The 27,980-nt window shown below is 36.7% G+C and overlaps 1 protein-coding gene across 1 annotated transcript; it reads right to left on the minus strand.

The window, feature by feature from the left end:
- Positions 1-597: 597 nt before the first annotated feature.
- On the minus strand, positions 598-27,942 carry Tnfrsf11b (TNF receptor superfamily member 11b). Its single transcript, XM_020187838.2, has 5 exons — positions 27,609-27,942; positions 10,236-10,605; positions 5,447-5,638; positions 3,527-3,751; positions 598-1,798 (listed from the first exon to the last, which is right to left on the minus strand). Exons 1-5 carry the CDS (start codon positions 27,636-27,638, stop codon positions 1,410-1,412), a joined length of 1,206 nt encoding a protein of 401 aa, XP_020043427.1. The 5' UTR covers positions 27,639-27,942; the 3' UTR covers positions 598-1,409.
- Between the last annotated feature and the right edge of the window lie 38 nt (positions 27,943-27,980).

The raw sequence follows: 27,980 nt of genomic DNA on the forward strand, positions 1-27,980 counted from the left end.
ACCTGAAAACTGCCTGTCCCTTGCTTCTCTTGGTTTCCTATGGCTGCATCCTTTCTATATCTGCCTCTGTCTTCTTATCATCTTGTCCTCCATCTGCCTACTTTGTGTGTCTCGTATAAAGATACTTGTCACTGGAATTAAGACCCATTTATATAATTCAAGATAATTTCATCTCAAAATCCTTAACTACAATTACAAAGACCCTTTTTTCTGAATAAAGTAACATTCACAGGTTTTGTGATACAAAAATGTCTATTTGGAGGCCATGATTCAACACAATCAATACACATTTTTTCCAATTAATTTCTTCTTTTCTTTAAACTAAGTGGTTTTCTATTATTTGCAGTCAAAAGAATTTAGTTTGGTCACTCTGTTAGTGGTGGCAGTTGTAATTGACTTGCTCCAACTGTATACAAACCTGACTAGAAATTCTCTAATTTTTGTGTAATAAGAATTACTTTGGAGATGGTAAAAATGCAAGTTTCTGTTCTTATTCCCATGTTTTTTTTTTATCAGATTGGTACAGGAATTTGCATTTTTTAACCACTCTTAGGTGTTCCTGTTGTCCATTCAAATAAAAAACAATAGGAAAAGCAATGAAAAATAATTTGAAAACTTTAATAATGTTTTTTATATAGTAAGACCATAAAATCTTTTAAATAAGGTACATTCAATTTCTCAGAGCATCTAATATTCAGATAATTTATATTTCATACACTTTCCAACATTAAACAATTGACTAAATAATGCATTTTTATAAAATGATATTACAGCTTATACAGATAAAATTATGTTATAAAAACACTTCACACAGGAAAAATGGCAATACCTATTAGAAAATCCTATAAACTTTCCGTTAAAAATATATTTCATCTCTTTAATTTGTCATAATAATAAACAGAATGTATTTTTCCATCTAAAATTAAATCTTATACCATTTCTTTCTAGGATGATAATATGTACAAATCTTATATCTGAATTAATATAAATAGCAATACTGTAATAGTGTTACAGATATATTAGCAACTTTTACAGAAAAAAAATGTGGCTTTCTAATAAAAACCACTAGCGCAGCTGAAACCGCCAAGCTATTTAAGTTAGACATTCCCATATTTAGAAAGGTACAATGGAGTCTAGATTTTACTTTTATTGTTATTTCCATTTGAATTACTGCAAGCAGTAATAAAGAAAATATAGTCAGTAGACACTGGACCTGATCTGGCAGTTGGATAAACTATTTGGGATTTATTGAACTTTGGGGGTGATATTAGTTCTTTCTCCACATCATAGTTTCTTTGCCATTGGTGATGAGAAAGAAATCCTTGTACCCCCTCAAATGCCTGAGAAACAGTCTATTCATCCATCAGATCTGGACCATTGTGAGGAAACAGCTCAATGACCATTTCTAGTTATAAGCAGCTTATTTTTACTGTTTGGACCTGATTCCCTATCATTTCTAAAAATAGCTTCTGATATAATCTGTACATTGTGAAGCTGTGAAGGAACCTGATGGTTTTCCTCAAACTGTGAGTGACAGTTTTGGGAAAGTGGTATGTTTTCAAATGCTTGAGCGCGTGCATCAGGCCTTTCAGGGTGTCTTGGTCACCATTTTTTATTCTCCACAAGCTGAGAAGCTTCAGGAGTTGCTGGTTGGATTTGCATGTCTTCCTTGTTCTTTCAATGTCTTCTACACCAATTTTCTTCCCTGGTAAGCTTTCCATCAAGCCGCGAAGCTGCTCAAAGGTGAGGTTTGCGTGGCCGATGTGCCGCTGCACACTGTTTTCACATAGGTCAATATCTGCGTGAAGAAAAAGCCCAAAGAGATGCTCACATCATTTATAGTCATCCTACAACCAGCCTGAGGCAAAAGGTTCTCCTAGAATTTCATGTCAGTTTAAAGATAAGGTTTTCCTTTCTTTTTCTAAGTTGGTTTAAGTGACACTAGTTATTTCTGAGAAGTAAGATAAATATTATTTTGTGTTATAGTTGGATAAGATGCCCTATATTCTAAGCATCTAATCAAAGTTTTGTGAGAGACCCCTAATTTTAAAATGTAACAGTAGAAAATTATACTCATCACTGTTGATTTTCTAAGAAAACTTTTGAGATCTTAAAATCAAATATTTAAGCAGAAATAAAGTGTTCAAGTTAGCTACTTTGTAATATGAATTTCATTCATGGATATCTGACATGGACACTATTTGAAAAGAGTCACAAACTAGCCTTTAATAAATACACATAACACTAGAGGAGTACCACTGTGAGGCAGATATCTGAAAACCTAAAAATAAGGAGTCAAAGAAACTGGAGAACACACACAGCCTAGAGGATATTTCACCAATGAGCCTCAGCATAAGCATAAGCGGGAGGAATTCACGCTTTCATTAACGACATGAGTCATTTAGTATCTGTGAGCCTGAAGGCAGACAGTTCATCTTTCTGAGCTGCAATGTCCTCATTTATAATGCAGAAATTTTGGACCCTTCCAATTCTAACAGTTTGTGATTCTCTATTCTCTTTTTTTTTTTTTTTTTTGCTTCAGGGCTAATTATAGGTTCAAAGAATACTTTTGTTTTGCCAAGAACTCAAGAAAAGTTTGCTCTCTGCCTAAGTGAAGCATTCCACTGTCAAACGATGTTAGTGTCTTAAAACCCATTGCTCCAGTTTCAGATGTTTGAGGAAACCCAGTCATTTAAATACTAGTGAAGAAGAGAATGTGTTTCTCATTGATGCTATATGCATTGGGAAAACCCTACTTCATTTTTCTGGCATATCGACACCCATCCTGATAGTGACTGAAGTTTGAACTCTTTTCCACTGTACATCCTAAAACTTACAGTTCATATCAAATGAAGCTGATTCTTCTGTTTGGGTTTCCTCCTATCACGTATAGTTATCCTCACTCTCTGTCTTTCCCTCTCTCTCTCTCTCTCTCTCCCCAACACACCATTTGTAAAGGAGATGCTTTAGAAAATTCTAAGACATGATAGTATATGGACTCAATGAGCTCTTTTCTCTCAAGAACCTCAAAAGCTTTTAAGTGCTTGTTAATCCTCACCATACATGCTATTATAATGATAATTTTAATACAGGCTATGTGGTAAGGATTAATGACAGGATTGTTGTAAGACATTTAGTGCCTTTCTGGAGATAATTGCAAAATGCATACAGCCTAGCCTCTTGGTGGAAATGTGAGGCAAAATCCAAAGTGGTTAAAGACCTACGTAGACCAGATGGGAGGGTAAGAAAAGATTTAAGAGGTCTGGAAGCAGATTTCCTAAAGTCTAGGCTTGTATTTTAAGTGAATCTCTCTTCTTTCAGAGTATTCAAAACACTTTTAAGAGAAACTGGGACAGAATTGAGTATAAGAATAGCCTTTACATTATCATTTTGAGAAAAATTGTTCAACCAAAAATGATTCCAAAAGGGAAGAATTCCCACAACTGCCCAGGCACATAGTCTTACTCCTGTTTTATGACAAATGGGTGCCTTTGATTCTTGATTGACTCATTTCAGATGAGTATACCTTGAATAATCTTCTTGACCATGTCTTGGTCTTTGTTTTGGTGCTTCCATAACTTCAGCAGCTGGAAAGTTTGTTCCTGTGAGCTATATCGCCGTTTTATCCTCTCTATGCTCTCTGCATTTACTTTGGTTCCAGGTAAATTGTCTACCAGGACACTGAGCCAATCAGGTGTAAACTTTGTAGGAACAGCAAACCTGAAGAATGCTTCCTCACACAGGGTGACATCTAAAGGAAGGTGAGAAAACCAAGAAGACTTACTTAACAATTGGACTTCTGAAAGTCTTTGCAACAAAAACATAAAATGAGCACAGCTAGGTTTTCCATGATACAATATGCTGAAATAGAAAACTTTGAATAAAACAACCTTCTATTGGATGCTGTCAGTGGGAGAGACCACAGGCTTATATGCATTCTATGCTTGTTTTTGAATCTTTTTTTTTTTTGAAGGGGAAGTTTAATAAATGCTTAATAAGACTGCTGTATGGCTATATGTGAATTATAGCTAAAAATTCTATAATATAAATGTTAACACTATTAAAATTTATTTAGTGGCCACAGGGTACTAAAGGTCAATGTCAAAAAAATCCATGCCTATTAAAAGAGTAATCTGGTATATTACATTATTTTATGCACATATGTAAACAGTTTAATTATGGAAACAGATTAAGGATTTGGGGTGTAGTTCAGTAGTAGAATTCTTGCCTGGCATGTGCAATGACCTAGGTTTATCTCTAGCAACACACACACACACATAGAGTGCATGAGGTGGAAAAATAATCAAACCTAAAAACATCATTCAGTGAAGAGTTGTAATGGCCCAAGTGCCTGGGTAGGTAATGATATCCTACGGATTAGGAATTTGTCTTTAGATTCATCAGATCTGGGTTTGAATCCTGGCTCTGCCATTCACCACCTGTACAGACTCTAAGTAAACTTCACAGTAGTTTTTATAAATATTAAAGCAAATATCTTGGTATATAATATACTCTCAATTAATGACAAAAATATAATGTAAGATGAATTAAATAAATGAGAGAATGTTTAAAGTTAGAACTCAATGTTTTTATTGCATTTTCCCTCATTTTCTTTTTTAGATAAGAAAGCAGAAAGGCTAAATAACTTGTCTAAGAATTCAATGACAGTGAAAACATGTTGGAACTGAGTTGGAGCAGTAAACATAACAACCCACATTCCTGTGCTTCATACACTTCTGTGTAGTACAGAAAGATGTTTTGGGAGAGTAGAGCTGGTTTGTGCCATTGTTTAATTAATTGCACAAAGGCAGAACACCCTTGGCATGAAGTGCTCTCCAGTGAAATTCTGAGATTAGTGATAGAGGGCCAGGGTATCAGCACATTCCAAACTGATTAATGTCATCACCCAACATGGGATGGGCTGAGGTGATTTGAGCTGGGTGCTGGGGACCCTTACCAGAGTTTAAGACAACCAGAGAAACTTGGAACTCCTGTGCAATCAATCCATTAATGTCATTGGTAACAAAGCCAAGTATACATTTCTAATTTGCAGTCAATTTACGCCATTTTATTTCTTTGTTGTCAGTTTATACTTAACCTAATAATACAAGCATTCTTGAAAGTTAAAAAAATTCATCACTTAAATTCTACATTCTGAACTCTGCTAATCTGGATTCAAGGAACAAAATTGACATCACCACAGGTTAAGACTTGGTTTGAGTGTGAAATGAAGAGGAGAAAATCAGGGCTCAGGGTATTAATTGTGAGAAGACACAGGCAGTCTGAGAGATTGAGTTGTAGCTTCAACAACTGTTAAGCTGGTTAAATTTCAAAAAGGGAAAAACATGAGTATGACTAAGAACAGGGCCAAAGGCTGTTGTGTAGCACTCAGAGAAAGATGGTACGATAAAATGGTAGGAAGGCAGATAGTTTGGAATATAATTACCTATTCCACATTTTTTAGGGAATTCACTGTTTCCAGAACATATATTGTCATGGGTCGCATTTCCTTTCTTAGTCAGCAAGAGACCAAAGACACTGCAGTTTGTGTGTTTCCTACAGGGAGCTTTCGATGACGTCTCATTCGAGAAGAATCCATCTGGACATCTTTTGCAAACTGTATTTCGCTCTGGGGTTCCTATAGAAAATACCAAGCACTTTAGCACCTTCTTTTCAAATACTTTCACAGCAGATACCCTCTTAACACAGTTTTTGGAAAGACTTTTCACTTGGTTTTTACTGCTACTATTATGCTGTACAAAACTTTAGGCATTTTCATTTTTCAGTTCATTAGACAGAGAGAACAAAACTTCTACAGTCAGCCCCCTTAGGCAGTCTCCCTTCTTTGTAATACAAATGTAAGTTTGTTTTGCTGTTACCTACAAAATGCTTCTGAAATGAGAGAAGAAAGGAGGAAGTGTAGGGTGTTCATTAGTCCTGCCTCTGCTGAAGAGGCAGTCAGGCTTGTCATCCCTATACTTCACACAATTATTCCTAGAAAACCATCAAGATAACTGCTATGTGTCTGCTATAATATTATTCTTCAAAATCAGCACCCATTGAATGTTGCATCGTTAAATTCCAATCAGTTCCTACTGAAGTTCTTTCTTTCCTGAATTCTAATTGTGAAGTAACTCCTAGCACGCTAACCTTGAGAAGTAAAAATTTACAACATTATAATAAACATTTGATGGTGACAGTAAAGTTGGCCACTGACTCAAAAGCATAAGCCTGAAGTTAAGTAAGTGGAAGATGATACACTATTTACTTTAACTCTTGGGTAAAGAGCAGTTGTTAAGACTATAGGAAGGGTAATCCTAAGGACATTTGGTTTCATTGAGGTAAGGTATTTGATAAATTCATCACTGATAGGAAATAACTAAAGATCCTCTTGAAAATGAATATCTTTAAACCCCTAACTCTATTAGGTATGGATAGATCATACATTATAATGTATTTGCATATGAAAATATCTCCATCTAGTGTAAGCTAGTTGAACAGATTTAGACCACAGTATTCAAATGTAGACTATACAGGCCAATTCTTCCTTATGTAAGATAACAAATAGAAAAAAAAAATGAAAGCTACAGGAAGTTATTAAATTTCACTTATTAGCAATTGCAGCCTCCTATTTCATTGTATTTTTTTCTAAAAGTTAAGAGGAAAGAAAGAGACAGAAAGAGGGAGAGAGGAAAGGAAGGAAAGAGAGAGGAAGGAAAGAAGGAAGGAGGGAGGGAGGGAAGGAAGGAAAAAAGGAAGGAATAAAGGAAGGAAGGAAGGAAGGAGGGAGGGAGGGAGGGAAGGAAAAAAGGAAGGAATAAAGGAAGGAAGGAAGGAAAAACAATTGGTTCTAGTTTCATGTCCTATCTCTTCCCTCTATAAAAATTAGTAAGTCATTGACTTGTAAAAATGATAAAGGGCTGGCAGAAAAAAGGAGAAGGAAAAAAACCACATCCTGAATGTGTTAAATGCTATTTCCAGCACTGCAGTGAGATTGTTTTCAGACCCACCCTACAAAGCAAAGAGGTTATTTTCTGTTTGTTTGTTAGTTGTTTTGTGGTGGCACTGGGGTTTGAGCTCTGGGCTTCTCACTTGCTAGGCAGGCACTCTAGTGCTTTAGCCACGCCTCCAGCCCTTTTGCTCTGGTTATTTTGGATGTAGGGTCTTGATTTTTGCCCAGACAAGCCTGGACCATGATCCTCCTAAATATGCTTCCAGCCATTGCTGGGATAGCAGGTGTGCTCTATCATGCCCACCTTAGCCATTGAGTTGGGGGTCTCATAAACTCTTTGCCTGGGCTGGCCTGGAACCAAATAGCTATGATTACAAGCATGAGCCACTGGCACCTAGATTCTTTTTGTTCTTTTAAAAAATGTACTTTGTACTTGCCTGGATATATAGTAAGACCCTAAAAAAAGAGAGAATTTTAAGAAGAAGCCCAGGATAAAAATTAATTAACTGTGGTTCTGCTGTTTAAAAGGTATGAGGGGACCATGGGGCCAGTCAGCTCAATGGCCTTCCCCCAAATTTGTAATTGACCCAAGCTCTGTAGTGGCCTTAAAACATTTACCTCTATGAAACCCCAAAGAGAACATGGAAGACTGTGGGGAAGAAACACTACTATGTAATATCATAAAACTATTGAATTTACACTTTGGAAAATTTATAATCAAGGGGCGAAGCTCAGGATATCATATAAAAACCAATGTACTTAACTGTATGATCCCAATGAGATAAATGTACACAAATACATATTTAAAAATGTACTTTGCTACTTTATCCCTCTCCTTAACTCCAAATCAAATTCTATAATATCATAAGCAGAGCTATTTGGGCAGGAATTCCATGGCATTCATTCAATGTTAGTTTATTGAAAATAAACAACTTGAACATGTGGACGCAAGTGTTCCTTTGCCAACTAACACATGTTCCACCTAAAGAAGAGTCTCATGCATCAGATACATCCTGCAGCTTGTGCATCTTAACTACGTCATATGTATGAGATAGTCTTTTAGGTAAGTTAATCTTTAGTGCTCTTTAACAAAAGGAATTGAAGAATGAGAGAACTGAAGTGTTGTATGTTTGGTGGTTTTGTCTAATGATCTTCTGAATGGTACTTTCCACTTTATAATTGATAGAACTTTTTGTATATAATAAAAATTTACTTATCTAGGCAATGATTTTGCCTTATTAGTGTCAGTGGAAATATAAAAATTATAACCTCTCAGGAAAAATGTAAACTACCATAATGAGATGAATTTGGCTTTGCAATTGTAATTCACCATGCTAGCCATAAGTAATTTCATAAGAAGCAGAGGGTTAACTCTCAGATATAATGCAAAACAAACAAATAAAAATTAAGGAGAGGAGAAAATTTGACTTCAAAATAGCAACAACAAAAGAGAGATGGTTATTAAATACTTTTGTCATCTAACACTGCATATCCCTTCCTTCTCTTTGGACTGGAACTCTCTTATTTCCCATGAGGAAACACCTTGTAGGTTTTCAGGGAGTAGAGGTAAATGAACACCACTGTGGTGGCACAGTATAAACTGTGTGCCTTTGTTCTAAGTCATCGGATTGCCTGCTTGCTTCATTCTACAAATAGGTCCTCGTGTTTCTGAGGGAAATGTATTTACTCTTTTCCACTATTTTAAAATTTTTTCTAGTTTCCAAGTTGCATAGTCCATACATACATCACTTACTACATTGATTATATGGATCTGGTTTTGTGGGGTGGGCTTTTTCCTCCTCCAAGTGAGTTTAGCGTATGAATCCCAAAATATCACACAATAAAAAGCAGTATTATTCCCCTCAAATGCTTTTACTAAAGCATGTTAAAGGTCTGTCCTGCAATCTGCACCTTATGCAATTAATTTTTTAAGATTCTCATCTTAGGAAACTGAGTAGATTTCAATTTTTTGTTTGTCTTTTTGAGACAGGGTTTTTACCACGTAGCATACATTGTCCTGGAAGTTGTTGTATAACCCAGACTCAACTTGTACTAGTGATCCTCCTTTCTCTGTCCTGGGATTACAGATGTTTGCCACCATGCCTGGCCTCCATTTTTTTGTACGTTTCCTTTTTGTAGCTTTAATCCTAAAGTATTTGTCATCTAATAATAGTAATTTTATATATCATAACTTTTGGAAGTTAAAATTGTTATAAATAATTATCTACTAGGCCTGTAGTTCTCAGCCAGAGGAAATTTTGCTAAGCAGAGGATGTTTAACAATATCTACAGACATTTTTGGTTGCCACAACAGGGAGTGTTGGGGAGGACTACTCTTAGCATTCAGCGGCTAGAGACCAGGGATGCTACTGAACACATCACAGTGCATAGGACAGCTACCCACAAAAAGTAATTATCCAGCCCAAAATGTTAATCATGCTTAAGTTGAGAAACATTACTTTCAAGTTAGCAATCAGAATCTATACTGATTATTCCTTCCCCCAGTGAATATGCTTACTGTTCCTAAGCCACAACAAGCTATATTCTACGCCAAAGCTTTTTGAAGGTGGTAGAAAAAGAATGTGGGTTGCAGCTTTAAAAGATTCAGTCACACTGGCCCTAACCTGTGCTGCTGGGAACGGAAAAAGAGAGAAGAATTTGTTTATTGATTCTTGGCGTGACAATCTGTTTTGTCTTAACATAAAGAAAAAGCTGGCTAGAGGAGTTGTTATAGTCTTTTCTCCTCCTAGACACTCAACTCCCATGCCAAAGGAGGAACTAGCTTCATTTTTAATAATGAAATGCATTCTCATTTTTTACATAATTAATTATAGCTGTTCATTGTTAGCACTCCAGAGCCTCGTTAATATCAGCATAATTACTCTCTTGGTATCAATTAACATTTCTGATGTTTGTCAAAAAGCACTGCAGTCTGAAGCTGTCCACACTGAAGTGAAACATGGAGGCATATATCAGCTATCAATGATGCAATTCACAGTATGTTCCTTTAAAAAAGAGCAATCCATCATGCATCTCATTAGGGAGCAATTTTCTGCATTTGAGATTCCTCACTAAATTACCCTGTAGTGGCAAAGTATTCCTCTGAGAAAGGTCCGCTGGAAGCATTCCAGACACACAGCACATACCTAACAGGTCCCATTACCTTTGCAATTTGCTATCTTATAATGTCATCAGAATAAAAGTGTCCCCCTGAATCTTTCATTACTCCTTGGTTTTGCACTATCCTAATTGGTTTTGCTGCACATGGGAAGCAGATACCTACCAGCTTGGACCACTCCATACCCCGGGGGACAGCTCCTGTGCTTCAAGCAGAATTCCAGCTCCAAGTAGCGCCCTTCTTCACACTCACACACGCGGTTGTGGGTGTGATTGCACTCCTGCTTGACATACTGCAGCTCCTTGCACACTGGGCTGCAGTACAGACACTCGTCACTGGTGTGCCAGCTGTTGGTGTAATAGAGGTCAGGGCAAGGGAGGCACACGGTCTCCCACCTTGCTGTGCAGTGCTGTTTTAGGTAGGTGCCAGGAGGACATTTGTCACACATGAGTGGCCGAGAGGTTTCAGGATCATAATGAAGGTACTTTGGAGGAAAAGTTTCCTGGGTGGTCCATTTAATGGAGATGTTCAGGAACTAGAAGAAGAAAGGGACACAATGGGAATTTAACATGGCTATGATTGTTCTTCTGTGCAAAGTAGACATTAGACTGAAAAACTCTCTTTCTACTTAAGCCTAAAGCCCTACATATCTAGTGAAATGTACCACAAAGTACATTCAGAAGCCATAATTTCTGCTTCTACTGGATTAATCTAAAAGACCAAGAATGGGGTTAATGACAAATATTAAATAAAGTCAAGTCTGTAAATGACTAGAGTGAAAACTCATTAAAATAGAATTTATAACACTTCCATACACTGATAAAAACAAAACAAAACAAAACATGTGACCTGGAAGAGACTTTAACTCCCTGGTTAAAGTGAAACTTTCTAGGTTTCACTCTAGACTAGTGAGTGTATGAAATGGTGGCTTGCACAATTGCTACACCCACATCACCAACAATTCTTGTTTAAAATGTAGACTGTTGGTGTGTGGTGAGTACACTAACAGTTATTCTTTCATTTATTGATTTGAAAAATAGTCATTGAGTGCTTAATATGCATGCTAGGCTCTATTCTGAGCACCTGGGATGCAGTCCTGAATAAAATAGTCAAGCAACTCAACTCTGCTCTTCAAATTTGCAGTCCACTTGGAGAAGTAAGAATACATACATTGAAAATATATTATCTGTTAGAAGATAAGTATTTTTAAAAAGTGACCACCAGGAAAAGGAGATGGGTAACATGGAGGGAAAGATCGGGAGATTGTGATTTTTTTTTTGAATCAGTGAATCAGCATACATTAATTGCATAAAAGGGTTTCATTGTGGTGTTCCATACATGTGTAATGAACTTTGATCACATTCACTTCCTTTGTTACTCTTTATTTATTTTTTTTGTCAGTACTGGGGAGTGAACTCAGAGCCTCAGGCTTGCTAGGCAGGTCTTCTATCACTTGAACCACTTTGGTAGTCCTTTTTGTGTTGGTTATTTTTGAGTGAGGGTCTCTCTTCATGACCAAGTCAGCCTGGACTGCAGTCCTCTTATTTGTGCTTCACAGCATAGCTACACCAAGTCATTGGTTGCCATGGGGTCTTGAAAACTTTTTGCCTGGTATAGCCTCAAACCATGATCCTCCCAATTTCTGCCTCCAGAATAACTAGGATTACAGGCTTGAGCCACCATGCCTGATTCTATTACTCTCTTTCCCGTTTCCTCCACCCTCTTTTTATTTTTAGAATTTTAAAGGTATTCACTATTCTATTTTCACATATGTATATAATGTGCTTTAATCATAATTGCTCTCCCCTCCAGCATCACTCTGTTTTTTTGCTCCCCCCCCCCCGCTTTCTATATGAGATGATCACAAATTTAATACTAGATGGCATCTTTACTTTCCTTATTATAGGACTTAATGGCAAATAAAGAGTTGGTGATGTGTGAAAGTACTTGATTACATCAACAACTATTTTTTCATTCATGTAGCAGATATATGTTGAATGCCTACTAGAAGTCAGGCACCATGGATATGCTGATGAGTCAGATATGCTGATGAGTCAGGTATGACCATGGTCTCCATAAACTTGTACTCCACTGGAAAGATCCCTAGAATTTTAAGATTGACACTTTCTTTGAAGACTCATAGGTGAATCATGTTCAGAAATTTAAATGTCTACCACTCTTCAGGTTAGTTGGAAAAAATTTCAGGGGGCTGAGCAAGGTTTCAGAGGTTGTTATCCATAATGGTGGGAAGAGGTCTGTGTAGCAGGAGAAAGATTCTGACCCCAAGACTGGTCCTTGGAGGATAGCTCCACATAGGTCTGTATCTTGTTCTAGATCCTAAAAGGTCTTCTAGGCAGCAGTGAAGGAATTTTTCACACTAATTACAGGAAACATGCTCAGAAGAAACAGTGTTGTTTGTGTGTAGGGAGTGGCTTGTTCGGTTTTATTGTTTGTTTTGGGTACAAAGATCAACACTGACTATTTTCGGGCTGTGGGGAGGTAGCAAACCAAGCTCAGTAATTTTTTCCAAACTCTCTTCTTTGAGGAACTCAGGAAATGTCACTGAAAGCCCCTGACCAGCAAAAAGCATGCCAAGCTAAAGAAACACCACTGCCTTTTTAGTTAGAGGTGAGAAAAGGTAAAGAATGGCCTTTTGCATAACCATTCATGTATTTTAATCTAAGTAACTTCATTCCCTCCTTACTGGACCATGGAAATATCTATGCAGATTGGAGCTAATATGAGCTAATGAACCAGAAGAAAAGAACAAAACATTTCAGCCAGGGCCATGGATCTTTTAGCAGAGAGCAATTTTCAAAGAGTGCTTTGATGTCAGAGACTTATAACCAACAAAAAGCAGAACAAAGTCAGGACTGCTTCATCCATCTTTCCAGATACCTATTGAATTGAGAATTTCTGGAGAAAACAGATTCTTTAATTTCCCTGGGGCTTTTTATTAATTTGAAGAAGACAAAACCCAAGGAAATGACTGACTTGCTAGCTGGTCATTTGAACATGTTAGGAGATATCTTTGAAGGCTCCTATGTGGATGCAGTTCAAATATTTCTAAAATCCTCAGTGCTGTGCAATGAGGTTTTCCTGACACAATTTGCAAACCATTATGAAAGCAATGAGAAATACTTTTTTCTGTTGCTGTTCATTTTAGATTTCCTGGAAAGCCACTTTTGAGGGTTCTGTCTGCTTTCAAAAGGCCTGGCTTAGAGATTTAGAGGGACACTTTTATCTTAAGTACTACTGTTAAGGGAGTCACAGCCTGCTTGGTGGCAGTCCTAGGACTTGCCTCCGCCAACTTCCCATCATTGCCCTGCTCCTGTTTCAATATGGGTCAGGTGTGCCCATTTCTTCTGCAGTGTTGACTTTCCTACCTAAAAGTGATGAGGATGGGGTGGGAAAACAAGAGTCACAGAAACATCAATAGAGGTTAAGCTTTCCTAACCTGGAAATCCAAAATCAGAAATGCTCCCCAATTCAAAACTTCCTGACTATCATATCAAAGCTAAAAAATTTTGGATATTGGGGAATTGTGATTTTGGATATATGGTAGAGCATATGCAAATATTCTGGAAACATGAACTACTTCTCATCCCAAGCTTTTCAGATAAAGGATACTCAGCCTATATGACCAAGAATGCCAATACATTTTATATTTTTCTGGGTAATTCACATGATATTTTTGGTTTCCATGCTTTGGAAATTAGTTGACGTTTCTTTAAGACACATGGAATTTTGGGGTAAAAGGAATCTAAAAAGAAACATAAGTAGATAAGGTCAAATTAAGAATTAGAGAATAATTAGTGAAGATAATTTCTTTAAGGCTACCATAGGGAATTGTCACATATACTTTTAAAAAAAATCAGAAAACCTTGAAAAACTATAGACTTGTTTTCAACAAGTTCAACTGGGCCTCTGTGTTTTATCTGAAAAATTTCCACAGAACTCTGTGTGGTCAAAATTGTATGTTTAGGTCTCAATCTTTGGTTAGCCCCAATTCCCACACAGAATTTCTGGAATCAGTTACTGGACAGAGATTAATAGAGCTCTTCATTCAGTCCTTTCTCTCACTTTCTTTTCCATTTCCTGGAAAAGCAATTTAAAAAGATGCCATAGGACAGATCATTGTAACAAATATTATCAGCTCCTTGGCCAGCTGATAACATGTAAAACCTATTCAGAGTTTGAAAATAATTTTATATGTAATTCTGTCTCCAAATAACCACTGCTGAACATCTGCAGAGGCTAGAACACATATATAGGTGTGTCTGCAGAAGCATAAAGTGTTCTTTATAGAAGAGGCTACTCTTTTTGATTTTATGCCTGACTTTTAAAGAACAATCAAATGGGATTTTCTTTGTGTTTTCTTGTGTTCTTCCCCCATTCCTGTCCATCTATTACCCACTTGTTCTTGAAGGAAATCTAAAACACCTGTGATCTATGCTTCCCACCAGTCCAGGATTTCTTCTTGATGTTTCCACACCTCTTTTCTTGAAAGCACAGTTAAAGTTGATCTCTAATCGTTTTATAACTTCTCCCTTCTTCCATTTTTAATGTTGTGCAGCATTAAAAATTTTTCTATTTCAAGTCGATTCATCTTTTCTCATCTGTCAAATGTTAGCAGATGATGATAGTGTGTGGAGATGCTTGGTGGGCTGGAATTAGTTTTTTTGTTGTGCCTTGTATCTTTCTAGCTTTACCATGGTACCATTCTTTTGCTTAACAATTTAATTAGCCAATGATCTTGGAAACACTCCTTTATTCTTCTTGCTCCACTTTATTTGTGCAACTACATGGTATGCAGAAATTTTTAACAATTCCCACTTTTCTGATTCATCCATGCCTTCTATTCCCTTTTGAAGGACAAGTGATTTGACTAAAGTGCTCTACAGGTTTATGCTTCTTCCTAAAAGACAAAAGAAAAATACACTTCCTCCAGCAAGTTTATTTTTCCATTATGCAATGCAGCCAGTCCCATACTCCTGGGATTGCTCTTTGGTATGCAGAACCATGAATGACCTAGTGGGTTTCCATTTATGGAAGATTCATTAAAAGGAACCCACGCAAAGCCTGAAATAGCCACTTGGTTTGGGAGTTCCTTTTGTAATCCCTCGTCATGATCTTTGCCACAGAGAACTATTTGAGGACTATCCAGAGTTAGCTAAACTTCTGGTCAGTGTGTATGCCATGCCATTTTCTATTTTATCTTAGCCATGCGTGTATATATATATCAGCATGGTATAGTCATGGTATGTCTCATCACGATATATATCATGGTGGATAAATGCCACGGTAAGTTTCCTAAACATCTCTTGTTATAAATTATAAAGATTAGTAAAGATAAATTATGTTCCTGTGAGGGTCAGTTTACTTGATTTTACAGATTTATAGTGCAGTTCCTTTCCCCTTTCCTTCTAATCATTAAATAAGTAGTTCATTCATTCATCAAGCATTTATTGAAACAATTGCTATGCTATGGAGTTGAGTAAGTTAATGTTCCTGTGAAACAGGAACGTAAAGCCACAATCTGATGTAAAATATTTATAAACCATCCACTGTAAAATAATTGGAGACAGAAGAACAGAGAAAGACCAATAAAAGGCTCAAAAGAGAAATAGCTCAGAAACTATGAGGAGCAACTGATATTTGAGAGGAAGAGAAAGGGATAGACATACACTGGCTGATTGCATTGGAAGGGGTGGGTGCTAGAAGAAGCAGTTGAAAAGCATGCTCTTGAATACTAACTGCTAGGTATGTGATGTTGCTATTCATTACTGACAACAAAGAGCAGAATTATGGAGAGAGTGAATTTAAGTGAGAACATGTTCAATCAATGAGACACAAGTCAAGTGACAGTGCTTAGCAAACAAGTGGAAGTATATATAAAGAACTGGGGACAGAAACACAGCTAAAGACAAAATGTTTGGTGTTCTGAGCACATAAATGTCTCTAGCAGCACAAAGAGTGAATTGCATTACCCAAGAATATTGTATAAAAACAAAAATGTACAAAAACATTAACCTTTGAGACTTATAACATTTGTGAAATGGAGTGAAAAAGACAAAGTATAAATGTAGGGATATCATGGAGAGTTTTAAGAAGGACGCTAAGTGAGGAATGAATAATAAGTTTTGAAAAGTGTGTAGCTTGGGAATTCAACAAATGTGAATTAACAAGAGCACATCAGCTGGGAAACTTGCATTTAAATTATGCCTACCAGATTCCAAACTCAGCTCTATCAGAAGCTTGATACCTCGTATCACTGACTCATTTCTAAAACAAAACGATCCCCTTATAATTGTTATATTTCAAACTAGTAGGGGAACACAAATAAACTTAGTAAGGAAGAAATCTTCAGAAAAATCAAGAGACATTATTACATATGTTAATTGTACAGGAGCTAGGAAATCAGAGATACTTTGAATCAGACTCATTGCCGGAGACATTTTGAGTTTCTTGATCAATAGGAAATTATACACCTGAAGTGTGCCACAATTTGATTATCTATCCTGTTCTTAATTGTCTCCAGAAAAATCATTCTGACTTGTTAATAAAATTAGTTTCAGTATTTTCCCAACTGGTGTTCTTTTCTTCGTCCTAGTCAAACGAATCCATGGTTTTGTTTGCAGGACTCAGATGGGAAAGTATTTGTCTCCATTTTCCTTAAATGCTGTCATGAGGTTGTATGTATAGAAAAAAATTCAGTATACCTAGATTAATTTAATCTTGTAGATATACTGAATTTCTACTACCTGTAATTTGGATCATTGGGTATTATTCAGATGTAGGTAAGTATCCAAGATGTAAAGGCTACATTTGCAAGGACAAGCACAAAGCCTACATTTTTCTCTTCTGTAAAATGATAGGGATGACAGAATTTGCCTAAAGGAAGTTATTTTTTAAAGCTTCTTTCATCTTGCATACTTTTTGCATGAACTGTTCCATTTGTAGTTAGCTTTATTTTAAAGAGGAATGTGTGAAAAAAGGCAGTTCATTTGAGAGGTGTGTCTGTTGCCGCCAATTCCCCACCTGAGGGGCTACCACTGCTTAACAAGTTCCACAGTAGCCAGTTGTTTGGCTGAGGACTATGTTTCTAAGTAAGGAGGTAAGAACAAATGAATTAAATCTGTTCATCTTTACAAGACTGATTTTCTGCCAACAGCTTTCCTAGGCAATGTGGGAGAGGAAACACAAACAATTATGATTTAGTAGATGAATCATGGGGCCAAATTCTGTGATAGGTTGCTTCTCCAGGCTAAAGAACTGTCTACAGGTAAAATTTAACTTTTAGTGTGATTTTTGTTCCTTTCAGAATTTCCTGTAGTTGTCTGAAGGCTGTAAAATTTATTAGCAGTATCTTGTTCTGGTTTGGAATTAATCGGAATTGTCAAGATTGATTTATGATGTTTTCATTGCTTCAGAAGAGTTTTATAGATAATTAACATTTGATTAACAAATAAAGGCAAAAAAGACTTGAAATAGAACAAAACAACTTTTAGAAAAAAGTATTCATAATATAGGTTACCACTTAAGGAGTATATACAGACATCTCATGTATTTGGGCTCCTACTTCCTGATATTTCTTCTCTTGGGCTTCTGTTAATCACCATATTTGAACATAAAATCAGTTCTGACAAATGACTCTAAGGTGGTGCTGGTTGCATTTTTTTCTTTATAATTATCTCTATTCAGGTCCTGTGACACACACAAGGCAGCATTGCTACTTCAGGGTTTTCTAGCTACAATCCCTGGCACTTGGGATTTAGAATTAGAAATACATTTTAATTTGATACTTTTAAACATAATTTTTAAAGTCCATTTAAGTTCTACAATGCTTTTCTTTGTAGAGAATATACTGCTTGTGACAACTTATGGGTCCTTTCCTTCCTGATGAAACCTATTGAAGTCTGATCACTATTCCCTTAGGGGAAACTAGTGAGAAAAAGTTAGATAACAAAAGTCATGGTAGTCACTAAATGATATAGATGCTAGAAATAAAAATGCCATCAAACAGCATCCCAGTTAAACCTGTAGTATTTACTTTGTGCCATGGCATGTAAAACATTTTAGAAGTCCTGGATGATATGGTGATAATAGCACAATATAGTCTAATGATATTAATTAGAATAATTAATTAGAATTAATTAATAACATTAGACTATATTGTGCTAGTATGCTAATATAGACTAAGCCCGTTCTTCACACATTACCATTTATCCCCTCCAACTACATCTAAGAAAATATGATTATCTACATTTTATTGAATGACTTGTCAAAAGTTATAGAACTAACACACAGTTACTCTGGTATTCAAATTCAATTCTGTCTGAACGTAGATCTTTAACAACTGACTCTACTCTTGGAGTCTAAAGAATGGTAGCATTTGCAGTCTTATGAAAGAGACTTCTAAATAATCAACTATAATACAATGTAAAATTCATTATGATCTTTTATCTGCTTACTCATCATCTATATCTATCTGTCTATCTATTATTCCATCACAATCCATCCTGATGAGTAAATTCTCCTTTCTTTTCAAATCCTACAATGCAATTATTCACATAAATTTTCTGTAGATGGTCCTATGAGATTGGGCAATACGTGATACTTTATAATAAGCAGTCATGTGTACCTTGAATTGGCCCTTCTTCCTTTCCTGCCATACCTATCATATACTCACTCTTGTTTGCCCAGGATTGTACTTTCTAATAAGGTACTAAAACAGGCTTCTTTCTTTGTGCTGTGTTACCTAGGAAATTTGGGCTGAGACTCATATTTAGTAAGACTGGGAGATTTAATTGCAAAAAAAAAAAAAAAATATGGTGGACCCAAAAGCTGAAGAGGGTGAAAAAAGTGTGAAAAAATGTATCAGAAACAATTTTCTCAAGGATTTGGTGCTTGTGAACCCTGTCCTGGTCATTCTTACCCCAGAAGTAAATTCTGGATTGAATGTACCCAGAGAGACTTTGGTCTGCTTCCTGAATATTTTTTGCTGGACTCAGTTCCTAGATATTAGCATACTCTCCAATGAAAAGCAGAAAAAATACTGTTCTTCTGGGTGAACTTGGGGGAAATTACTTAAATTCTCAGAATGTCCATTTCCTTGTTTGTGAAGTAGAGACACTCATCTCTGTACTGTCAAATTTTTGTGAAAATTAAGTAGAATATTATGTGTGACATCCAAAGATGATACCCATTTTAAAAATCATTAATGTCTGTTTTGTGGTTTCCTTCTTTGGACTTGAGAAGAAGTTGTAGATGAAGAGGAATGAACCTTTACAGAGGAAGGGTTAGCTGGAAGCAGTGAGGGAAAACCATGATCTCTGTTTGGTCACTATCACATAACAGGGTGTTTGAATTCGTCTACTGGTAAGTATTATTGACTTTCCTACTTTGCAGCCCAGCTAAACTGCAATTAGTTCCCTAATTTCTGAATTTTCAGCAGCAGAATAAAGCTCTTTCTTCATGAATTCTCACAATAGCTTTGGTGAAGGAGTCTGAATCTAAAATCATAGATTTAGGTCATTTGTGGTTTTGAAATGATCAGTTGCTGCCTTTCAAAGATCAGATATCAGTGGGGTTTGGCTACTGAATCAGGACTGGTTGGGTTTTCTGTTGTGCAAATAAACAACTTCAAAATCTCGGTGACTTAAAAACAACAATAAAGGTTTATTTTTTACTTATGCTACCATCTCTTATTAGTTTGCTGACAGCTTTTATATAAATCATTATAAGTTTTTCCAATATATGGAAAATTGCTGATTTTTTTGGAAAGAAGAAAAGAGAAAAAAGAAACAACCCCCAAATATTTGTGGGACATAAATTAGCAATTAAGTACTCTAATTTGGAAGTGACAAATCATTTTAACTCACAACTGCTCATATCCTCTCCCATCCCATTCTCACAAGGAGGAAACTGGGAAGTACAATCCTAAATTTCTGGGAGGGAGAAAAATTGAGGACAACTGTCAAACAATACTTACAACTACACCATTCATTACCTTGTAGTTCACATTCATTCTAGCACAGCTATCTGAATTTTTTTCTCCCTTTTTTTAATTGGACATTAAAAGAAGAGATAAGAACCAGACTGTGGGAGCACAGGTCTATCAGCCTGGTGTATTATTCAAGTTTAGTTTTTAATGGTTTTTCCAGGCTACCTATTATCATGCTTATTATGCCTGAAGCTTTGACATTTATTCCAAAGAGCAGTGTGCAGTTGTCAAGTACTTCTTTGAGAATACAAATTCAAAGAAAATTCTGCTCAATGAGTCTGAGATTGCTAGTGACCATAATTATACCTCTTCAGTAAGTCCTGGGGGAATGTTTCAAACTTGCCTTTTAACTAAATGGAATATGAAAAAATACCCACATTAACAACTTCTGTGCATACCAGCTAACACTATGAAGGGCTTGTTTCAGAATAAAAAAATAGTTTTTGGTTTAAAAGAATTTGTGATCCTGAAGTATATGTCATACTATCTAAAAGTAGGGAAGATTTCAAAAGTTGCTGCCTCTTATGTCCTTCTTGTCTTAAACAGAATTTCCTGTACAGGAACCAAAAGAGCAAAGAAAGGTTGACAAACATAACAAAATTCATTATTGTAAACCATTCCTATAATGCATTTATGGATAAGTATATTTGCATGCTTGTAGTAGGAAATAGTGCAATTTTTTTTAATTCAGGTAATAAAAAATTAAAATTACAGTAAATCTTCCACTATTACATAGTCCAACACCTCTATTTAGAGATGCATAAGTAAGACCTAGGAAAGTGGAGTCACTGATTAAACCTTAGAGACTAGGGCAAACCCAGGGTCCCTGCTTCCCATCTGCCTTTGATATTACAGAGTATTGTCAGAACACACTGCAACTTAACTCCTAAACTGCACTGTCATTTCTAGTGATATTAATGCAAATTGATAGTGGGGGGAACATACAAAGCATAGGGCTCTGATATCTGTATTTTCTAAGAATAAATTAATTTTTGAAGAAGAAAGTAATAATTTTTTGTATTTTAACAAGAAACTACAAGATTGAGCATAAGACCAAGCACAAAAACAAGCCAAAAATAAGAAAAGAAAAACAAGAATTAGAAAAATAGTAAGAACAAGAAATAAGAAAGAAAGAGCTATTTAAACAAGAAGCATGACAAAGGAATTAAGGTTTTTGGATCAAACACCACAGAAGAAAATTTAATTTACCAAAAGCAGTCATAAAGCTTAGGTACATCACTATCTTGTTTTAAATCTAAATTCATCTTATCACCTATTTTTCCATTTTATACTTGATTACTTTAGTGGCTCTTATAGAAAATGTTGCCATGGTACAGACTGAACTGAAGTGAAAACCTTAAGGGTATTCTTTAATTCGCCAAGAAGATGATTCATTTTGACAGGTGAGTAGAAAGGGGATTATCAAGGGCAAGGTAGTCCAAGGATACAAAGTTTTAATCTGGATGAACAAGTTCTAGAGAGCTACTATACTGTCTGGTGATTATGGTTAATAACACTGCACTGTTTATCTGAAATGTCCTAGAGAGTAGAGCTTAAGTGTTCTCAACTACACACACACACACACACACACACACGAAAAGGTGACTATGTGAGCAGGTGGGTGTGTTAATTAGCTTGTAGTAATCATTACACAATGTATATGTATGTCAAAACATCATGCTGAATACCCTAACCATGCATTTTTATAAAAAATATGAATGTAAAAGAAGATGCTTCAAGAAAATTAAATAAAAATTTCAAGGTAAGACTACTTCTAGAGAAGCGATTTTTTTTTTTTTAACAAAAATCACAGTAAGAAAGTGGTAAGTTAAGGCCATTCACAGCTCATTTCTTTCTTTGGAATGGCTTCATTTCCTCTTGTCTCCTCTATCCATTCATGGTATGACTGATTCAGATGCTTATAAGAAATTGGAGTAAAAAGAAAAATCTATCTGAGCATCTGTGAAATTATGTCAGTTGTAGCTTGGAGAAGTCATTTTAGTGTGTCTGTAGAGTATTGGAACATAGAGAGTCCAGGTAAGTATGAGAGAAAGTGGGTACCACACAGCTTCTTAACTAATGTGCTTTAACACTATTCTTATCCCTTACAACTGTCTAAAAGAATTCTTTTTTTAGACTTTCTATGCTAGTTACCCCCAAAATATTCTGTGGTAGTGAGTTCCAAAACTAATTACATGTCACATAAAAATACTGTCCTTGTATCTATTTCAAGTTGGTCATACCTCACTCTTTTTACACAGATAGTTTACAGATGTTGCTAGGATTTCCGACTCACTAGTTCCTGCTATTGTGGGCTGCTAAATTTTATTTCAAGTTTTGTCTTCTTTTCTAAACTTGGGTGCTATTGTTATTTATATTTGCATTTTGTTTATCAGAACTATCAATATCAGAAATGGGTTCTGGGGTGGCTTCATCCTTTCTTCTCTTGTCATGTGAAATCATCTTTTCTATGGATGTTTACAATGAGGACCTAGGTTTTTTTTTTTTTTTTAAATCTCCAGTTCAGTTTTCTTCTATGGTTGAAATTTCTTGAATTTAAACACTTACTTGACAACTCTAGTAATATATCTTACAAATATATTAAATTTGCCAAACTCAAACTGAATACTTAATATCTAAAGTTAACACCATTTGTGTGTTCTCTACCTAGTACAGAATTCAACCAGATGAGAAAGCCCAAACGCTAGTCCATCCATGCTTACATTGTACCACCATCAATATATGAGAGTTTTTGTTTTTTTTGAGGAAAAGGGGTTTGAACTCAGAGCCTCATGCTTGCTGGGCAGGCACTCTACCACTTGAGCCACTCCACCAGCCCAACTGTTTTATTTTTGTTGCTTGCTTAAGAATGAGCTTTCATGAAGCTATTGCTATGAATCTTTATAGTAGAAATGTAGAAAAGATATTTAAAATATTGGCCAGATTGGTAGCGTGTTACATTAATATTTTGAAAGAGATCAAAGCCAATATTAGGCTGTTAAATCATTGATGGAAAGGTAAATTCTGTTGGAAATGGCTGCTAAATTACCCAATACCCTAGAGAATCTCTTCATAGCTCCTTTCACTCTCCAGATACGTTTTGTGTCAGGACTGGAGACCTTGGGGCTGTGTAAATGAGTAAGATGAAAATCTGTGCCTGCAAAGAGCTCATACTTTGTCACAGGGATGCCTGTGGGATTTTGTGGAGTATTTCTGAGGGCACAATGACTGTTGCTTCTCCATCTCCTGTATAATCACGAACAGTCACATGTCTCACAACCATTCAAATGTCTTGTTGACAACTGACATACATAATCTATATGAAAGAACTACGTATTACCTGAGACTCGAGAAGAACTCCTTGTTATTTGTGGACAAAGTGGCTTTTGCATAATTGTTATGAATTTAACAATAGAAAATCTGATAGCTGGAATGCTATTTTGAGCTCTAACAAGATTTACTCACTATTGCAGAAAATCACATCAACAAAGTCAACACTGATCAAGCTTTTGGATAACTGGTGTGACACATGTGCTCTGTCTTTATTCCCAGTGGTGCATCTGTGGCAGCAATGCCACATAAAAGTGCCAGCATATCATGACTTCTTTATGTCTTATAGTGAAGCTTGTTTTATTATAAATTACTTTCCTTTTATTATTCCTTTACAGTATAGTTATGCCAGGATATTGATTTTATAAAAACTATATGTATAGGAAAAATATATGTACTCTGAATTTCATTTCAGGAGACAAGGAGATTGTTACAGAGGATTTATTATAAAGGTGCATGGAAGAAGTCAATATAATTGAGAACTATTGCTCTACAGGGCAAAATATACAACACACTGGTAATTTTGGCATCTCTGCTCCATCAAAGCAAATAAGGGGCAGCAAAATGTCTTTAGACAAAGCCTTGAAAAATGCATACTTTATCCTTTCTCTTCAGTTTAGTTCCCAGATCTCAGGCTAACGGAAATCCTATCGGTTAATGAGATGCTGAAGGAAATAACTGCTTTTTTGTAGAAAGCTTTTACACAAAGGGAGCACACAGGCAGGGGGATGAGGGCTGCTGAGAACAAACCAGAAGGACAGTTTGTGGCTAACAGAGCAAGAACACTGCAGTGTATGTTTAGTGCCCCTTTTATAAACATAGCCAGGACACTCCTTCTAGAACTAATTGGCTAAACATCTGGCACAAAACGCTTTCTTCCTCCCCCAGTGGTATTTGACAGCTATGGTTTTGGCCTAAGAAGTAAAATTTAAAAACCAGATTGAAATTAGGAACTGTGATGAAGGTTGCTAGGTGACAGAGGTCAGCAAGGTTGCCATGGACTGTGTGAGGTTGAGTATATGTCAAATCTCCTAGAAACTTCAGAGTACTCATTCTCTTTTTAAAAAAAAAGAAAAACAAAAGAAAAGAAAAGCCAGGCAAATCCACCAACTCAACCACTGAGAGAAGGGGAAGGAAACCAAAATAAACAAAAACAAAGTCAGAAGCCCTTTGGGCATTATCCTAAAGGACAACAGAGATTAGAGACTGGGCAGATTTCCTGAGAAGAAAGAGCTTACTGTACCCTCACACCACTCCATCCTACCTCCTGGTATCATAGCATTAACTCAGAACTTAGCTTTGGGAAGTTTCCCGGATGGTTCTGCCAAGGCATCATGGGAAGTTTCAGCTACCAGTTAAAACCGGGGCCTAAGCGAGAGTGTTTCAAGCACATCATCAAGTAATACAAGTGGCAGCCATGAAGGAAATGACTTGGTGTTATCACTGTCTCATCCTGTGTACTAGTGAGCATTCTAGGAAAGCCCACGGCTTTGGTATTCATCCTAAAGATGGGTGACCCCCTCCCTTTTGTCACTGATGTCCCCTCCCTTCTGTCACTGCTTGCCTATCAGTACTTACTCTGATCTCACAAGAAGAATCTAGAATTAGTTTGTCACACAATTTTGCCTTCTTCCACTTTTGGGTTTAGGAGGCCTTGATTTTATCTCCAACAATGAAACATCCTTCAAGGTGATAGCAGGTGGTCATCTCTCTTTCCTCTGAGTATCATCAGTATTCTTTTCCATGATTCACTGGTCTCTAGAATATCCTTTATTTATCTGTGAGTGTAAAGCTAGAAGCTAGTGTTAACATGGAGCAGGAACTTCACATGGTGTCTGGGCTGTCTGCATGTTATTGTAGACAGTGTAAGAAGGTAAAACTAAAGCTCAAGAGAGAAGTAGCTTAGCCACTGTCATTCCTCAGGTAAGTGGTAGTGCTGACATTTGGGTTTGGGTCCAACTGATAATCACTGCACTGCAACCTTCCATAAGAGGCTGGAAGGTTGGAGCAGTTATATTCCCAAGTCATCCAGGACTTCCTCTTTCATAACTCTAGTGACATGTGCAATATTTGTCCAATACGGGTCTTCTTTAGGCTGCAGGTTCTTAGGGACAGGCGTGATGTCCATCTTGTTTTTCACTTTGTCTCTAGTGCTTAGAGTCATGCCTGGGACCTCAGTGTTTACAAAAAGGAATTCAGATTTTTTTATTTATAATTACAAAATGTCCATCTCCAATCATACACAAAATAAAGTCAGACTCAGAAACTAAAGAAACAGAAGTCAAAATCCTTCCTTTTTAAAATATTTACTATGTTCAAAACACAAGCTCTTCCCTTTTGATAATTCTGCACTACCTAAAATTAGTGCATACCTATCTCCTTATGCAGACTACATATAAAACATTTGCATATTTGTGATTTAGGAAGGCTTATTATTGGGAACATATTTTAGTGGAACTCCTGAAATTTAGACATGACCAATAGTATGCTCATTAGTATTAAATCTCTGACAGAATATAAAAGATTAAGAAGAATAACATGTTCCCATATTAATAAGGATTATTTATACAAGCCAAAACTTGGAATAATTAAATTAGTTGTGTATCCCTAAAATGGAAAACTATACAGTCCTGAAAATAGACACCCTACTGTATTGTACTCTATTATATTGTATTGTACATCCACTACCAGAGATGAATCTCACAATGGAACTTCCAGTGAAAGGAGCCAAATGCAAAAAATACATAAGGCCTTGTATATGAAGTTCAAATACAAGCAAAAGCAATATGTGGTGTTCAATTCAAAATCTTGATGACTCTGGTTGTGGACACAGCAGTGTTGGGTTAGGGTTAGGGTGTAGAAAGCTTTTAAGGTGTTAATAATGTATGTCTTGGTATGTGTGCCACTTCACAAGTGCTCAATTTGATAGGCTTCATCAGGCACTTATGACTTGTGCAATTCTCTATGTGTGTACATTTTAAAAGGTTCACATTTAAAAATTACATATATACATATATACACACATAATTAACACATGTCCAACTTTCCTAGGTGACTGCTATTTATTTATCTGCTCATGGTTGTGTATCTCAGGAACTAAGTGCAAGTTCACCTAGCTTCCCAGTCACACTTTGTGGGTTGGGTGTTGAAAGACAAACATTTACACCAACACATCCAAAACACAAATGTGGCTTAAATATGGATTTTTCCAAGTCTGGCATGACTGTCTGATTCGTAACTTCATGTACTCCATCCTCACTGACATAAGGGAAATAACTGTTAATCATAGAATAATTACACACAAATGTTAGTGCGATGACAGAAAAATCTAAGCCAAAAGGAAAAAAAAAGGGGAAAGAAAGCAACACTAAATAACAAGATTCCTTTACTTTCCAAGCAGCATTTAAAAAACGGTTTTTATCTCTACTTAGCGCTCAATTTCAAGTATTTAAAAATAGTCTTGAACATAATTGACATTATTACATCAATATTTTCCACATTATTGAAGTTGAGAACTGGAGGAATCTATTTTAATAATAAAACTTTATTAAAATATGAACTCGGTTAAGTGTATGGTGTGTGTGTGTGCGTGTGTGTGCGTATGTGAGAGAGAGACAGCGAGAGAGAGAGAGAGAGAGAGAGAGAGAGAGAGAGAGGGAGAGAGAGAGAAAGAGAGAGATTTTCTCTAATGCCAGAAAATTGCCCGTAACACGTGTAAGTGAGCGTAATTGACGTAGCCCGTCATAGTTCTTGCATCCAAGGGTTCTACTTAACAGTTTTGAAATGACTTCTTCCAGCTTGCTCTAAGCAGTCACTTCACTGTTAGTAACAATAAAGTGCAAGTGAAGTAAGCAAAGATTTATGAATTACACAAGGGCATAAATAATTTCGAATGAAAAAAGTAGAGAAAATGGATAAAGATCATTGGAACCAAAAAGGTCTACATCTCCACTCCCTCTCTGTTTCCCATAAACTCTGCAGGGAACTTTGCACAGTGAAGCTACACTCCAGGGGAAGCAGGACATAGCTGGAAAGAGGTTTCCTAACCCCACAGCTAGCAAGAGAGAGAGCGAGAGCGAGCGAGCGAGCGAGAGAGAGAGAGAGAGAGAGTGAGAGTTGAGCTTTGCCCCATCAGTCGCTGGGAGGTCCGAGGTCAAGGGCCAGGCGGCCTCCCCGGACGTCCCCCTGGCTCAGGGACTTACCACGAGCGCACAGCACAGCCACTTGTTCATTGTGGTCCCCAGGAAACCTCAGGCGCTGGGCAGCAGGCGGCAGCGGCTGGGCCAGCACTAGGTGCGTCTCTGCAACCAGAGCCTTCATGACGTTTTATATGTCTCGGCAACAGGAAGTATCGCTGGGCTTTGATCACTCTGTCCTGGACCAATTTGCACCTTTCCTTTTTAGGAACCTTGGGCGCGAGCGCCAGGGGGTGCGCAAAGCTCCAAGGTTAACGCTTTCCGAGCCAGGGCGGAAAGAACCCCCCAGAGAGGTGGGGCGGGAGGCGGGGATGTCTAGCCTCTACTAGGGAAAAAAAAAAAAAAAAAAAGCCACAGGGCTGCGGAACAAGGCGGGTG

The sequence above is a fragment of the Castor canadensis genome, chromosome 3, assembly GCF_047511655.1.
Source record: "Castor canadensis chromosome 3, mCasCan1.hap1v2, whole genome shotgun sequence".
Taxonomy (NCBI): domain Eukaryota; kingdom Metazoa; phylum Chordata; class Mammalia; order Rodentia; family Castoridae; genus Castor; species Castor canadensis.

Excerpts from the sequence above, each read along its gene's own strand:
- Tnfrsf11b (XM_020187838.2), bottom strand. The coding sequence starts at position 27,638 with ATGAACAAGTGGCTGTGCTGTGCGCTCGTG. Across the intron at positions 10,606-27,608 it reads GGCTGTGCTGTGCGCTCGTG|TTCCTGAACATCTCCATTAA; the intron begins GTAAGTCCCTGA and ends TTCTTCTTCTAG. Across the intron at positions 1,799-3,526 it reads GGTCAAGAAGATTATTCAAG|ATATTGACCTATGTGAAAAC; the intron begins GTATACTCATCT and ends TTCTTCACGCAG.